Consider the following 17,026-nt stretch of genomic DNA (forward strand, 5'->3'; position numbering starts at 1 on the left):
TTAGTATAAAATCAGATTGTGTTAATGAAACTACTTACACACAGCTCACATGGTTTAATGTGGTGAAGAATTGAAGAGGCTGTGCCTTTCACTCTGCTGGTCCAGAGACTTTGCTGTCTTTGAGGCCAGAAGCTTTTTATTTCCTAACAGAAGCCAGATAGGAGTCAAACATGCAGCTCTTCTGTTGTACGCTTATCTGGATTCCACTGAGAAGTTAGGAGAAAGGAAAACCCGTTTCCTCCGTCAGAACTTTGGAATTTGTATTTCTGACATTTTGCTGGTACTCAGTAGATGGAGGTGTTATGGGCTTTCATCCTGTCTGGTTTATGAGGGCGGCACATATTGAGCCTGTTAGAGAGAAAATAATTTATCAGAAACAGCTCAGAGACTCATTTAATCTCTTAGTCCAGATTCTTCTTCTATGATATTTGCAAACTGATGAGAGCAGTTCTATTTGATAAAATGTACTGAGGTGACATTGGCTGAATCGGATTGGAGGATGTGGTGTTTGGTGGTCTGATGGATTCAGATAAATACTGAGATTTGATAGGAGAAAATCATCCTTGCTTGAGGCATCAAGTGTATAAAACCGGTGGGTGTGTGGGTGCATGGGTGGATGTTGGTTTGGGCATGAGGAGAGTCACGTATTTTGTTGTCTTAATCTAAAGGTGACGACACTGGTGCGTGCCAACTCATGGCAGCTTGCAGGAAGAGCCGTTAAGTTAAAAAGTGTCTTTAAGTGTCACTGCCCAGGGCAGTGGTGGAGTCACCATCCCTGGAGGTGTTCAAAGAACGTGCAGACGTGGCACTCCAGGACATGGGTTTAGTGGGCATGGTGGTGTTAGGTTGATGGTTGGACTTGATGATCTTGGAGGCCTTTTCCAACCTTAAGATTCTATGATTCTGTGATTAATCTGCATTCGATATATGCAAGCGGAATGATGTCGGCCTGGTTGATGTCCCTACCTCTCTTCTGAGCAGAAATAGGCTCCAGTCAGTCCGTTTTGTTAAGCTTGTTGAACTGAATGTGCAACTTCTTTAGCATTCTGGTTGGCATCTCTGTTGAAATGAGCTCTCCTTTTAACTGATTTGTATTTTATTTCATTTTCTCTGTTGGCATATCTGCGATATCTACATTTGCACTGTATTGGATGTAGCACACCATGCATCATTTAGATTGGCAAACATTTGTTTAAGTGACCTTTGCAGTCTTTCTTTCTGCATTTTATTCTTTTGCAGGGTTTTTTTTTGTTTTTTTTTGGCTCCACTGATTACATATAAGAGATGTTTTATGAAACCATCGTGGCCTGATGGTTTTTTTTTTTTTAAAGATATGCTATTTCAGAATATTTTAACAGGCAGAAGTCTGCTGGCAAATACCAGTATGTCTTGGATTGGCATCAACTTGTCCAAAGACAAAGCGTATTTAAAAAAAAAAAAAGTGTAACAGTTATTTTAAGCTGTGTTCACATAGTTTTAACTGATTTAGTATTTTAAAGAATTTTTATTGTGATAGAAAAAAATATTAGAAGCTGAATTTGCACTAGATCAGTAGAAACTGAGAGGAGTTGTCCCATGATTGCTTAGCTCATTTTACGTGTGCCTTTTGAACTCGGTTTGAAGCGTTGTGAATTGGAAAGTTGAAAAAAATCAAATCATATTTGAGTGTATTGGGACCTTTTGTCAGGAGTCTCAAAACTTGTGAGTTGTTATTGCAAAGCAAATACTGCCCTTTGTTTTGAAGTCTGTGGTGCTGTGGCAAATAAGGAAATCTAAACCACAGCTATGAGCTTCAGTTATGTTCTTTCAGAAGCTCAGGTAGTGTTTGTGTAGGAAATTTGTAGGCGGTATGCTTAAATGAGAATATTTTCTATATAGATTTGAAATACTTTTAGCTATAAATCAGCTTATCGTATTTTCAGAATCAAGAACTGAGAGGTTTTGGGGTACCGTGTTTAGGATTGCAAGCATCCTGATGAAACGCAGGATAATGTGTTTGGATAGTAATCGATTGCTTGTAAGTTGAAAAATATGTTTAACTGAACTATTTTCCTTGCAACAGTGTGTTCTGTATGATTTTAACTCGAAACATGAAACAACTGTCATTAATATTCACTTGGAGTAAAGAACAGCTTTGATAGTGTCTGTACTCATCCAACACTTCTCCTCGCTCCAAACGCTGTTCATCACACCGAACACTCGTTCTGTGCAACTGTTTGTTTTCAGCGTAGCACAGATTCTCCTCGGTGGAGCAATATGTCTTCAACAAACGTCTAGCAATTATTGAAAAAAAATGATTGGCGAAAGGGAAAATGGGAAGCTTCAGGGGTCTGGAAAGGAGTTCACGGGACTCCGAAAGACCATATGGAAAATTTGACTACTCTAGTAGAGACAGGAAAGATGACATATAAGAGATAAAGATGATTGGATTTTTTTGTGTGATAAATTGTAATAAAAAAAACCTTACAATCCAGTCAAAGTTTCTAGGAAAAGTGGAAATAGTTTTTTTTTTCTGATTTAATCATGATCTTGAATTAGAAATTCAATCAAATTGATATAACTGCCAAAAGTATTTTTGTAATACGCTACACTTCACATGAGCAAATATTGCATAATAGGAGTGGATCCGTATTGCAAAGCGGTACAGTTGGAGCTAAGGACCTGGCATCTGCATGGCGTGCGTTTCCAGCTTTATTGTAGCTCTTCTTTCAGTCTGGTGTTGAATACTGAACCCCTACGACGAGTTGGAGCTCATGTCCTGCTTGAGTTTAATCCAGAAGGAATCCAGTTCATCGCAGGGTAGGTGGGGCTGATTGAAAAAATTGCTTCACTCTCATTTGATACATGACCGAAAAATAATCCAGAGCAAAATTTAATCAGTGGAAAGGTTCAGCTTCACCTGGAACCTCTCAGTGCTCCTATTTTCTTTAGGTAATCCATCATTTGGGAATTTATCAAGTAATATTGCATATCTCGTGTTTCAGAGCTGCGTGCGTAGGTGGGAATTAGGTGCAAAGGTGACAGTTGTGCAATTTGTGTCATTTTGTCCATCGGTGTATGTGCAAGGTTGTGTTTTTTCTAGCTGTTTTACTTTATACATTCTTCACGGGTAATTTTTGGGCGTCCTTGCTTACATCAGACATCAGCTCTGTGGTGGCTGGGGAAAATGGGCCTTACACATGTAGTTCTGCAAACCTTGCAGGTGAAAGCCAAGACTAGTAGATTTTTTCATCGATCATATACAGTATGGTCAGTTAATAAAACACTATATGATGTCAAGAATTCTTAAACAGGCGATATTCCCATTCTGTGTCTGAAGAGGGAGAGGTAGATAGGAGAATGAGGAAGGAGCCGAAAAATAATGAGTATAAAAGCATTCATCACGATAGAGATTAATTTTAGCATCAGGAAAATAAGCAAAGCGGAAAAGTTGTTTGCTCCGGTGCAGCAAACATCAGCAGGAAATACAGGTGGGATATTTTTGGTTTTTTTCTTCTAAAAAGAAAGGTAATTCATCATGACAAGGCAAATACATTTCAAATGTATTTGAAATAAATTCTGAAGACAGGTATCGCTTGAAATGGGCTTTGGCTTGTTCACCTCTCCCCCAAGAGTTAGGTGTAAAGAGAACATAAACAGAGAAAGAGCAGTGAAATGGCAGAACATCGTTTGTGTTTAGATCCAGACCCACCCTGTGTAATGCCTGTTATGGCCATTTATTGTGACTTCCATAAAATTTTATTTTACATGTTGAAAACCATATTGTTTAATTTGTCTTAAGGCCCCTAGTAGTCCTTTATTGAATATCGATACTGTAGGGTTTAATTGTGACTATAAGAAATAGCAGCACATTTGAATCTTTTTTTGGGTAGATTGCAAGAAATTTGCAAATTTTCACAGAAATTTGTGTGTAATTTTAAATGGCAGTAGAATCGTAGGTCATACTCAGTTATCCCCTGGGATTGATCCTTGAATGTCACGACAGCAGATGAAATTTCAGCTTTGTCCTTCCTTGATTTTACACAGAGGAATTGTAACAGCAAAACCAAAGTGGTGTTTAAATGTTTGGGTTTTTTAAAAAATAAATTATACAAAACCAAAGAAGTTATGCCTAGATCTACTTACTTTATACTCTTACCAGTGCGAGCTCCCACGTGAAACAGTTTTAATTTATAGCAACAGTGCAAATAGTTGGTAGGAGTCATCTCGTGCTAGAGCAGTGTGAGTGTTTTCTGAAATAAAGAAATTTCTTGTTCAAGTTAAATATCACTAGATCTAGAAAGCACAGACATACCTTCTAATTGAGATTATTTGTCCTTTTAAAATAATCACGCTGGTTTAGCTCGCCGTTTCCCCCTTCTGCTGAGGTCTGTATAAATAGCTTGCGTAAAACATGAATCTGGCTTCGAGTACGAAATTCCTGCTGTGTGTGGCGAGCTATGAAAGAGGAAGAAAATTCTGTAGCAACTGTTGTTAAAAGGAGAGATAGCTTGTTTGGGCATAGATTCTTTGGTCTGAGTATTAGTTGGCTACTTTTCAGTGTAGGGTCCCCGCTGGGTTTTGATCGAACTTGTTTTGAAAGTACGCTGTGGATCAATACGACGGGGGCCGTTTGATGCTCTGGCACTTAAATACCAGCGGAGCATTCCTCCAGAACTCGGCTTCTAATGGTACCTGGTTGGGTTTGCAGAAACGGGAATGTTAGAAGCTTTCTGTGAGAAAACTTCTAGAGCTGGTTCTGTTGATATTGATTCAGTAATTTGTTTTTTAAATAGCGCTTCAAAAGGCTTCGTGTTTATGGTAGTAATCTTGAAGATTGGTAAAAGTTTTGTCTGGAAAACAATTTTCTTGTTCAGAGCCTGGAACAATTGAAAGAGCTAGGAGTTAATTGTCGTATTTAATGCAATTTCAGTAAAGTTACAGCAGAAACCCTGAGAACACTTCAGTGTGGAATTTCTGTAGGTTTCAGCGGATTTTCCATTTTCACGTCCTGAACAGGTAGGAGCTTTAAACCTACTCACATTTTTAAAGCGACCTTGCTATCAGTGGGTTGAAATAACAGATGACTTCTGGGTGTGAACTCTTTCTAGATCTAAATAAATTTTCAGCTACGGAGTAGCTGTAGTTACTCTGTCTCTGAACTGTGGTGATAAGGGAACCGGTGCACCCATGCGTGAGTGCTTACGAATTATCTGAAGCATTCGGTGATTAAAAGAAAGCATTTGGGGAAAATATTACAGCCATGCACTAAAAATGTGTGTGAACTACCATTTCCTGGCGTTCCGGTACGTGGCTTGGGCGGGAGAAGTGCCGTCCAGTCAAACCCACCGCTCTCTGCTTTTCCCTTCTGCTGGGAGATAGCCTCTCCTTTTTCTCTTTCATCTTTCCTGAGGCAGTTGAGAAAATGGCAGTGGAGGCATAGCTTAGTTTTTATTTTTCTAAGTAGTTTATTTTGAAAATTTTCTCTCTTTGGTCCTAAATTTAGTGTTTCCTAGTATGTCATTAGCCATCCTCCAGTCAGTTCTGCATTCCCACAAAGCCTCTCTATTTCCAGAAACCCTTTCTTTTGTGTAGCAACAACCAAAAAAAAAAAGAAAATAAAAAAAGGAAGTTATAATTTGCTGCCTTGAAATTTTTTGGAAGAATGGCGGAGCTGAGAAGAGAGTCTGCCCTGAGGACTTGTGTCTTGTGCCACTGCATCTCACTGCAGAGGGTTTCATTTGTTTTAACGCGCTTTGAATTTGCTAAGTAGCTTGGGGTCATCTTCTCAAGACACGAGTCTTTAGGAGCTCAAGAACAGCTCATGCAAAGTGGGTCGGGAAGGCAGCGCTATTTAAAGCACCACAGCCATTTGAAGCTCTTTGGTGGATCCAGCATGTCCTGCACTCGTACGGCGTTCAGCGGTTATCTCGGGATAAGCGGTAGGTGGAGAAACCGGGGTGCTTCTCCTGGAGACTTGCTCAACACAGTGCTGCCCGTTGTACGGGGAAAGGTGTGCGTATCGCAGCATTCCAGCTGCCCCGTGAAAGGGGGAGGACAACATTAGGTAAATGTAGAGCTCCCAGCTCTTCCAGTGAGATTTCTTTGCTGAAATCAGAGGTTCCATAAAGAAATACAGATGTACAACTTAAAACCAAGTTAAGCATGAACTTAAGTGCTTTGCTGAGTAGGCTTGGACCTCTTAAAAGAGGAACTTGAAAAGAGGGAACCTTTTGATAGTACGAGAATAGAGTTTTAGAATGACATCACAGTGTTTTTACTGCAACGTTTCCTTGGATCATACTTGAACCGTTTAAAAACAAAGTGCAAGGTGTGAAGTTGAAAATTACGTAGATGTTCTGGAAGCACGTACCTGCACAGTCAGCTGGAATGATAGGAAAACGTGCGGTTAAAGTTAAGCAGGGTTAGGAGCAGAAAGCTGCGGTGATTGTGGGCATAAATAAATTTGTCTTTAAAGTGGCTAGCAGTTGGAGCTGTTGTGAAGATCAATAGAGCAGCTATCTTTGATCTGTTTGTCTTTCGAATGGCTGAGGTGTGTTTTGTTCTCTTGTGGGACTGCGTGGTATATGTAGCTTTTGGGGAGGAAAATGTTCTGTGGTAGATTTTGGTCTGGCATTTTATCGGATTCCAAATTTTCTACCTTTGGTCATTGTTTCTAACCTGGCAATTATTTTGGTTTTGTAAACTCGAGAGAGAGGCCTTTAGCTGTATGAGGACACCAGTTCATGTACCTTGATCATTACACAAACTTTGTAACATACCTGTTATTTATCCAGCTACGTCAAACCGCTTGTGAATATTTCTCACGAAGTATTCACAAGTATGACAGGATTGGAGAGAACGCTCATCAGTAACGTCCAGCAGTCTGTGCGCACTGAAGAAAGCAAATTTTAAATGAAATCAGGGAATAACAGGAGTCCATTTCCCTGTTTATAGATAATCTTATTAGCATCTTTTATTTTTAAATGAGTGCTCTTTTCAGTAATGATTTTGTCAACAAACTCTTTCTTTTCAATGAATACTAGTTCATCTTTTTTCATCACCGAAGTGTTTTGGTTCGGGGTTTTTGGTAACTCTGGGCTATGCTTTGCCCATGTTCATAGAATCACAGAAGGGTTTGGGTTGGAAGGGACCTTTGAAAGCCCACCCAGTCCAACCCTCCTGCCAGGAGCAGGGACATCTCCAACCAGATCAGGTTGCTCAGAGCCATGGCCAACCTGGCCTTGAAGGAAAAATGTTGAGGAAATAGATTTTATCGTATTAAATGTTAATACATCTGTTCAGACTTGATCCATAACAACATTCCAAAAAGTTTGTAGCTTTTGTTTTGTGTATTTGAATAATTTCCTGTTAAATCAGCAGTATATTTATCAATCTGCTCATATTTGGGTAGAACAAATATAAAAATAATGTGGTGCAGATACGTGGGTTTGGACTGAATTCGAGTTTTGGTTTACTGCTATTGCTGGTTTAGCATGCTGGGGAATCAGAGTAATCCTGAATAATAATGCAAGTTCAATTATTTGAAGCAGTGGACCTGCTCTTCCTCAAAATTTGAACCGCTTCCTTGGTATTTTCAATGAAGAGTGCTATAAAGGCAACAGGAACCAACTGCAAGCCTCTTCCTTTTCCCTTGCGATGCAGATTTTGTAGACTGACTTAATAAACCAGAGATTCAATTGGAACATCTGTTTTGAGAACTATTTCAATATTGTATGAAGATTGGGGTTTTTTTTGTTGTTGTTTTCTGCATCTGTTTAATTGCATGCATGTTTATCAGGGTTGCTTGAGAGGGAATATTTGTATATATTGACTATTGAGAAATAAATTTCTAATACGGAATTTTAAATAAATCAACGTGTTTGTATACTCTAGTTACCATCTAACTTTTTCTGTTTAATTTTTTAGGGAGAGCCTATAACTTTCTGTGAGGATAGTTTTGTGAAGCATCGTTCCAGTACTACTAAGCAGTTCCTGGAAACTGCTGTTAATCTTCAACTGTTCAAACAGGTATGAGAGAGTAAATGACCCATGTTTCATGTTTTTCTTTTAGAACATATCCGTTTTGAAAGACATTTTCCTTTCTGTCAGCTTACGAAACTCTGGGATAACATATAAGTACAAATACTTTGTATATAGACAGTCATTCCAGTTTAGTTTTATTTTAAAATCTTCAGTTATAGTTAAAAAGAGTGTTGATGGGGAAACTCAACAAAAAAAATAACCCCAGGGTGCGGAGCCAGTGCAGCATGTCTTCAGCTCATCTAAACAAGAAAAATCACGGATCTCCCAGCTTGATGGTTGAACTTCATTTTCAGCTCTCTTGGCTCACGACCAAAGAACCGAAACAACCCAGTGCTTACTTAAATTGGGCTTCAATGGCTTTTTATTTAAAAACTGGACTTATTCTGTCATTGGTTTTCATTGCTAGGCTTTTTAAAGTAGGCACACAGAGAAGGTTCCAAATCTGAGCCATAGGGGTGGCCTGGAGAATATTCGAGCTGATCTCTTAATGCAGATTTGGAACGAATAGAGAACAAATTGGTGAATGTCTGACAGCTCTGCAATAGCTTTATTACAGTCTTGGAAATGATTTTTTTTCTTTTATTTTATTCTGTAGCTCTTTTTTCTCCCGTTTCATCACATGGAATCGTAGAATCACAGAACAGTTTGGGTTGGAAGGGCCATTTCAAGGCCCTGCCAGGAGCAGGGACATCTCCAACCAGATCAAGTTGCTCAGAGCCGCGGCCAACCTGGGCCACTGCTCCACCACCCTCAGCGTAAAAACATTTTTCCTGGTGTCTAATCTGAATCTACCTCCCTCTATTTTGAAACCACTACCCCTTGTCCTGTCACACCAGGCCCTGCTGAAGAGTCTCTCCCCATCTTTCCTGCAGCCCCTTTTAGGCACTGGGAGCCGCTCTCAGGTCTCCCCGGAGCCTCCTCTTCTCCAGGCTGAACAGCCCCAGCTCTCTCAGCCTGTCATGACTCTATTTGCATCAAAAGGGTGTTAAGAAACTTATTACTAGATTTTTAGGAAAATCAGGGAAAATCTGAATTAAATCAGAAGACTCATAAAAGTATATATTTGCCTGCAAATATGTGGAATGACTGAGGAATGTGAGTTCATATTCAAATAATCTAGTGGACTTCTTTGAAGATATACTGCCATGGCAGATAAGGGAAATCCATTATATGTAGAATCTTCTAATTTTCAACAAACATTTGGTGTTAATCAGAGCCTGGTGTCTAAAGTAAAGATTTATGCATGGATGAGAGTTTGTAGAAGTCTTGTGAAGATATGTTTCTCCTAATTGTATAGAAGCTAAGGAAATACTCGTCATAGAATTGGATCCCTTTAATTTTACTATGTTTTATTCGATACAATAATGAAATGTAAAGAAAAATATAAAATAATAAAGAAGAAATCTGAAACTTTTTGAAGTATCCACAGGTGATTGAAATGGGAAGAAGTAACAGAGTGAACAGAGTTGTCCGTATTTTGTATATCTCAGTGCGATAAGCTAGCACGAAACTTTCTTACTAGAAAGCTGCCTACAAGCAAGGTTTCTAAGTTGTTGTCACACCACGACTACTGAAGCAAGATCTTCAGCTGTAAGAAAAAGGTTTCGCTCCGCTGAAATGAATGGGTTTGTCGGTGTGGCTCTGTACTTACCTGTTACATTTTAATATGCGCTCAATTAAACAGAATCTGTTTACAGTTTGTTTATAGCTTGTTTTAATTTTATTTCAACTAAAGGAAATAATATATTTTAGAGGATTAGGAAATAATAACAGTTTTGATGATGTGTGTGGTTTAATAGTAGTACTAGGAGGAGGTTTTTTTTTCATTCCTCTAGTTTCTGTTGCAAAGGTTACTCCTACTTTTTCAGCTAATCCTCCGCCCAGCTGCATCTTCTCCAGTTTTTCCCACTGGCAAATGAGCTGTTTTCAAAGTTGTTTGTGTTCAAAAAGACTAAGCCGTATTTTATTCTGTCCTGGAAGAATCTTTAAAGCAGAAAACAGTTCTCAGAAGCAGACTTCAACATAGACCAAGCAGAAAATAGGTACTTTAAACGCACCCTTTTTGGCATAACTGACAAGTAAGCTTTATTTGTGCCGTTTTATAAAATCCGTCACTGTCCTTTTTTCTTTGTCGGTTTTTAATCCTTCTGCCCTTTCTCCCACATGCTAACTCATCTAATTTAACCACTCTCTTAATTCTGGAAGTTGTAGCATCTTTTCATTAAAGTGCCAGGAAATCACTGTCGGAATAAATTGTGGAATTAATTCTTTATGTTATTCACGTTCAGATTATTTTAATCTTCAACATCATCTGTTTTTACTCTGTATTGAGTTTTAATGTGCTTTCTGTTAATGATATCCCAAATGTATTGGCACATGCCAGTCTTTTGTAGCAAAATCATGAACTAACCTGTAAATAGAATATTCCCAACGCTTACCCTTAAATACCACGACCAGTGACGCTTCCAGCCTGACACTTTTCATTACAAGCTGTTATCTCCTTTTTGGGCCAGTCTTTGTCCCACCTAAATTTCAGGTGTACTGTTCAGGTACTCTGCTTTCATTTCATCTAGACTAGAACTTTGAGGCACATGCAAGAGGCTTTTCTCTGGCGTAGATAAATTGCATTTCCTTTTTCTAGAAAATCAAATGTCACAGAATCTGTGAGAACCAGCGTTTTGGTGACTCATGTCTTTTCATTTACTCGTTTACCATTTTTTTCCCCCAAAAATCTATTTGTAAGCCTCATCAAATTGGGCAAACTGACAGACCAGCACTTATCACAGCCTTTGTTTTTTAAGTAATAGTGCTTTTATTCTGTGTCTCCTTTACCCTGATAGACTAATAAAATTTCTCTTACTTACAGGTATACGTACTGATTTCCTTAGAAGTATGTAACAGAGGTGAATCTAGGGGTTTTTGGACTCAAGTTTTATTCCTCAGATAGTATAATGTCCATTTCCATATCCCATTTTCATTAACACTTGCATTTTTATTCCCTTATCCAGCATCATAGCCTTTACTGAAAATTGAGACAGGACATTTTTGGTGGGGACCATGCCTAAATTATCTTTTAACCTCAAACCATTCTCTTGGACTTAAAAATTATGGAGATGTCTTTTGCATCAGGTTGATGACTTCACATTTTTGGAAGTTGAAAGAACTGTTTATATTGCTCTGAAACAGAGTACACCAAACTGTTTCTGCAGAACATACATTTCCCAGGAATTCGTAGAAGTAATTTATGATAAATACCCTGATGTGGTTCACAACTATAGGGATGTGTGAAGTTCAATTTGCTGCAATTTGCTGGCTTTAGTTTTCTAAAGCTGTCTTCTGCCCTGAATAGATTTAATTGTGAAAACCGTATTTATCTTTATTCTCGAACTGTTAGGACATTTAATCATATAAAAATATTTCTCTTAAAAAGAAAATAACTTATTTATGTATTAAATATTCTTACTTCCTGATTAAACAGTCTGTACATGAAAATTTTTCTTCAGATTAAATGTTTGTTCTCTTGGACTGTATACTTACATTATTTATTTTCTCACTTTTTTCCCACTACATCTTTGATATTTGTGCTGTTACGTATACTGTCTATTTGTTAGCTTTTTCTGAGCCTTAGAAAGGCTCCCCTTCAATTAGGGTGCCATGGAAGGTAGCTAATCTTTATTTCAGCATAAGCAATTAATAGTTGCATCTTACATGTCAAATAGTTCTGATGAGTGTCCAGGGAAAATATTAACTCATTCTTACAACTAGCATGAAGCCTAATGCTAGACTATCTCGTTAAAGAATGTAATTGTACAAGTAACGGAATCTGCAACATTTACCGGGATTTGTTCCTAAAATGGTGGAAGGTGCTAACTAGAAAAATAAATAACTGAATGCAGGATTAGGAATTGAAGAATCATAGATCTTTGAAAATTATAATTTTAAATTTCATTTACAAGCTTTGTGAGTTGAGCTCTCTTCTTGCAAGATGTTGAGCTGTTATTGTGTGGAAAGCACATTTATGAGGTTTTCTTTGCTTCTGCCGACTTCTTGTTTTTAATAATGAGTGAATTGACTTGGAATTTTTATTCCTGCCTATTTAAATGATTGGGTTCAGCTCACAAACATTATCTCTCCACCCCCACTCCCACCCTTTATCACCTGTGCAACAAAATCTTCTGAAGTGGATATGGTCTGTATTTTGTCTTTAGAATTCAAAATTATTTAAGGATTATGGTCTTAGCTTAAAATCCAAGAGTAGCACTGGAATTGCTAGTTTTTCATTGAACGTGGTAGTCAGCCAAGGGCTCTCTGGATCTCAAAGTGAATGCAGGCCCAGATTTTTCTAGAGGTTTGAAAAACGAGAGCAAACCATAGAGTGTGTGTGTAGTTTCCCGTGCTGTTCTTTCCATGTAGGCGTTTAAGCGCAACCATTAACAGTAAATTACTCAGAAGCAACTGGTACTGCCACTACTAACACTTATAATCTCCTTTAAATAATGTCTCCAGTATCTTTTTTGCTAACGGTTCTGTTGGTCAGTGTTTACGTTAAATACTCAGTTGGAGTGATCCTCCGAGAACAAAAATTCAGTCAAGTGTCTCAGCCTTCTGTTGATAGAATTTTACCAAATGATGAGTATGTCCATAAATCTTCTGTTAGTTTATGGTATGGAATGAATTCATAACTTTCCCAGAAGAGATAATGTCTTACAGTTCAAAGGCTGGGGATGGGAGGGGAGTTGGTGTGGGGTTTTTTTTTTTTTCTTTTTTTTTTTTCTTCAGCAGTAGCTAAAGATGCTCTTATCTCTTTTTCTTACTGTGAAATAATCCAGTGATCCCATAGTGGTCTGACCATGAACCAACCTATTTGGAAAAAAGCCAACTTGGAGTAAAATGAAAAAATAAGAAGGAATTTGGACGCAAAAGGGAAAGAAATGGTTATCTTCGTGCTTGTCTTCTTCTTGCTGCTGGAATTTTTGTACTTTGAGAAAGTAATTTGTTTTGTGTCACTAGTCTGTTCATTGACAAGCGTCGGATTGTCACTGACACTGTTTGGGTAATCTGTGGTAAAATAATTCATTTGGGTTAGCTGGTACGTACTGTTTGGTACTAGTGAATAACCCATAATTCTTGCTGGAAGGTGAACCGTGTATAGTTGGAAAAACACTTTCTCGCTTTATCTCTCAGACTTGAGTTAGCCTTTTCAGAACGAAAACGGAGGGGTTGCTTCTTGAAAGAATTTTAAACCTTGAAGAATGTGGCGCTCGTCGTACTTTGAAGCCCAGTAATTCTTGAAAAGAATGTATTCATTCCTTCTGAGAGGTTTAATAATTAATGATCTTTTTTTTACTTTTTCTGACATATTTGGATCATTTCAGTCTTTGTATATACACTTATATGTAGATACAAACGCAGGTTTAACTTCTGCCTAAGGACAACTCTGGCAATATGGATTGCAGCTGCGCTTGAGTAAGTGTTAGTGGTTAAAAAAAAAAAACAGAAAGGGCAAATGGATGTGTTAGAACTTAAAAATACAGTGGTGTCAGTCCTGAATGATGCTCAGTCAGGTGGAGAGGGTTCTAGGGATTAGCCTTGGCTTTATGGAATGATAGAATCATGGAATGGTTTGGGTGGGAAGGGCCCTGTAAAGCCCACCCAGTCCAACCCCCCTGCCAGGAGCAGGGACATCTCCAACCAGATCGGGTTGCTCAGAGCCCCGGCCAACCTGGCCTTGAACGTTTCCAGGGATGGGCATCCACCGCCTCTCTGGGCAACCTCGGACAGTGCTCCACCACCCTCAGCGTAAAAAATTTCTTCCTGATGTCCAGTCTGAATCTGCCTCCCTCTCTTTTGAAACCGTTACCCTTCATCCTGTCACACCAGGCCCTGCTGAAGAGTCTCTCCCCACCTTTCCTGCAGCCCCCTTTAGGCACTGGGAGCTGCTCTCAGGTCTCCCCAGAGCCTCCTCTTCTCCAGGCTGAACAGCCCCAGCTCTCTCAGCCTGGCCTCACAGGAGAGGTGCCTCACAAAGTTTTGGCACTTTGTGTCACATTCCCATAGAGTTAAACAAAACGTTCTTTGAGCTTGCCAGAGTCAGATCCAACCTGCACTAACTCAGTTTGTGAAGCCGAGCCCCAGCCTTCCTCTGCTGCTTCACTGGATGGTTCTGCGACAATTTCCCCCACATACTGTCCTTATGGGGTCGGTTTTTGTGTTTAGCACACACACTTTTAATGGAGTAGACATCATAGCCTATTATTTCTTTGAACAGGGTGTGGTGAAATATTTCCAGTTGTTCTAAAGGTACTTTTTGGGTACAGCAGGTTCTACTTTGGACCCGTTGATGCATACCCAGAAGGGGATACCATAGGGAGATTTGTTTCTGTTGTTTTGGTGATGATACATAGTAAAATTACGATTTCACAACAGAACACCAGGGAACATCTTAGTGACCTCTGTGATGACCAATCCAAAGTTGCTGCTGTAAAGTTAATGCTGTAAAGCAATAGAAGGGCTGACAAAAGTGTGACTTTTTTTTTTCCCCCTTCCAGTTTATTGATGGTCGACTATCAAAATTAAATGCAGGAAGAGGATTCTCTGATGTATTTGAAGAGGAGATCACGGCAGGAGGCTTTTGGGGAGGTACAGAATTCATTTGAGTGTACTCATTGCCACTGTTTCTTTGGGAGCTGTTCAACGTGGTGATGTCCTCATGATGTCCTGTAAATTTTAGAAGTCATTAATCTTGCTACTGCTTCATTGTTTCCGTTCATTCTTGGAGAGGTTTTAGCCTTTAACAAATCACTACTGGGACAGAGGCTATTCCATATCTAGTTATATCACTATATGCAATGAAGATATGTTGTTTAATCCAGTAAAATAATACTTATATTTCAGTATATGATGAAATATGACTGTTGTTTACATTTTTAACTGCATGTTTATATAATGATACATTCTATTTAAACTCTATCTTAAAAATAATTTTAAAATTTGTACTTCTGAACTTTTTCTCGATAGTTATGTTTTCCATAAAGACTTCTAACTTTTTTTTCACATCTAATTGATTTCCTGAATTTTTGGAGAAATTTGCTTCCCCCAGCTAATGTGTTACTCTAGAAAGAAAAAAATTCAACATATATATATCGGATGAGAAGGGACAATGGGAGTTTACCTTCTTCATAAACAAAAATATTACTTCTTGTGTTGTTACCCTCAGTTACGTACACGGACAATTGTTAGAATGCTTTTCACATTAGCTGGCTTACAGAGTTAACCCCTATGGAAGAGCGCGTGCTGAATCCATTCCTCGTTGTTATGGGATTATTGAATGGTTTCCTGGTGAAGATGTCCCTGCTCCGTGCAGGGGGGTTGGACTAGATGACCTTTAAAGGTTCCTTCCAACCCAAGCCATTCCATGATTCTATGATTTAGTACAGTGACATTGTTATTTGAGGTATCATAGGTGCTATCAAAATATTGGATCAAACTATGCATGACACAGCACAAATACTATTTTATGGTCAATCTTGGAAGGTATGTGGAAGCTTCCTCCGTAAATGGAGGTTATGTGGTTTGAACAAATCCACTGTGTTGCCTCTGGCAGCTTTTGATGGTCTTGCTTTGCGAGACTCCCCTTAAATGGGTTTACGTAGAGGAAAAGATTTGGCCCCCACGGAGAAATCATCAAGTGGTGCAGGACCGTCTTCACCTTCCACAAAATACCTTTTTTAATACTCAGAGCATTGCACCACGTGCGTACTTTTCAAGTCAGACAAGCTGTGTATTGCCAGGCTGTGGACAAATTGCTTGGGGCACATCCTCAGTATTTACATAACTGCTGTCTCATTATCGTTATGAAGTGCAGGGCTAACGATATGTGTGCAATTGAAGGTGACACTTTGTGACGCTAATGGGGTAGAAGTATGATCTCTTTGCAGAGTGAACTCCCAGCAACTTTATCAGGAGCTGCAAGGTTTTTAAAAACAGGTGAAACCCAGCCTTCAGAAAAGTCGCAGAAAGTTAGTGTAAGGTATAAGCTGTAAAAAAGACGGGTGAAGATATTTTCAGCTATAGGGAGTATAATTTTAAAATTACTGAATCAAATGGCTAGCGGTTTTTTAAATAACCTCTTTTCCAACTTACATTTTTCCACATAAGTGAGGATAACTAAAACAGCACAGAAAATTAAAGTGGAAGTTAGAGAGTAAAACTTAGAGCTTATTATTTTTATGATTTTTTTTTTCAAGTGGTCAAAACTCATTTCCCTATGACTATATGTGAAAAGAAATTTGTCAACCATCTTCATTAGTTTGTACTTTATACTTAAAAAATTTACTTTCTGTTACATGTATTATTTTGTGGAAGTATTAGTTCTCAGGAATATAGTGATGGTTGATTGGCTTAGCGCTTGGATTTCTTGTCAAATAGATCCATTAAGGTAATTTGTAATCACATGAATTTTACTGCAGCAGGGTTTTGGGTTTTTTGGTTGTTTTTTTTTTTGAGTTGGTCTAATATCCATGGTGGTAGTATAAGGAAAACTGAAAAGTGAAAATCTTTGAACCTCTCTTCTAATAATAATTTATTTGAAGGAGTCAGCATTTTTCTTGCTAGAGTTTCAGGAGGCTCAGCTGTAGCTGAGAGTGTGCGGGGTTAACGTGGCCTTTTCTGTAGATGAGTGTTTATCTGTTTCTTTATTCCTTTCCCTGAAGTTTCTGTGCACAAGTAGAAGACAGTTAAACTTCGTGGTGTGATCTGTGATCTCATTTACTGAGTCGTAGGCTGTGACAGAGAAAGCCCAGATGTGGGAAGAGTCCCTGTTGAGGACACCACAAGCCAGAGGATACATGAATATTGCTGATAAGAATTTGAAGTTGTGAAACGTCACGTTAGAGAAGCTACTTATGGTTCACTGAAATTTCACTTACACAGTAGCAATGGTTAAATCTCACCTTATTACGTGTAATTTGCACGCTGCCTTCTCTGGTAGTTCCAGGGAGGC

General features: G+C 38.7%; 1 protein-coding gene across 3 annotated transcripts in view; it reads left to right on the plus strand.

Moving 5' to 3' along the window:
• Positions 1-17,026, plus strand: part of DENND1B (DENN domain containing 1B) — a 145,184-nt gene that overhangs the window by 105,624 nt on the left and 22,534 nt on the right. For all 3 annotated transcript variants that reach the window (XM_086753071.1, XM_086753072.1, XM_086753073.1), the window contains 2 exons: positions 7,909-8,010; positions 14,574-14,664. In XM_086753071.1, the coding sequence (XP_086609197.1) occupies positions 7,909-8,010; positions 14,574-14,664 (193 nt within the window). The remainder of the gene's footprint in view (positions 1-7,908; positions 8,011-14,573; positions 14,665-17,026) is intronic.

The sequence above is a fragment of the Chlamydotis macqueenii genome, chromosome 8 (assembly GCF_036417535.1).
Source record: "Chlamydotis macqueenii isolate bChlMac1 chromosome 8, bChlMac1.mat, whole genome shotgun sequence".
Classification (NCBI taxonomy): Eukaryota; Metazoa; Chordata; class Aves; order Otidiformes; family Otididae; genus Chlamydotis; species Chlamydotis macqueenii.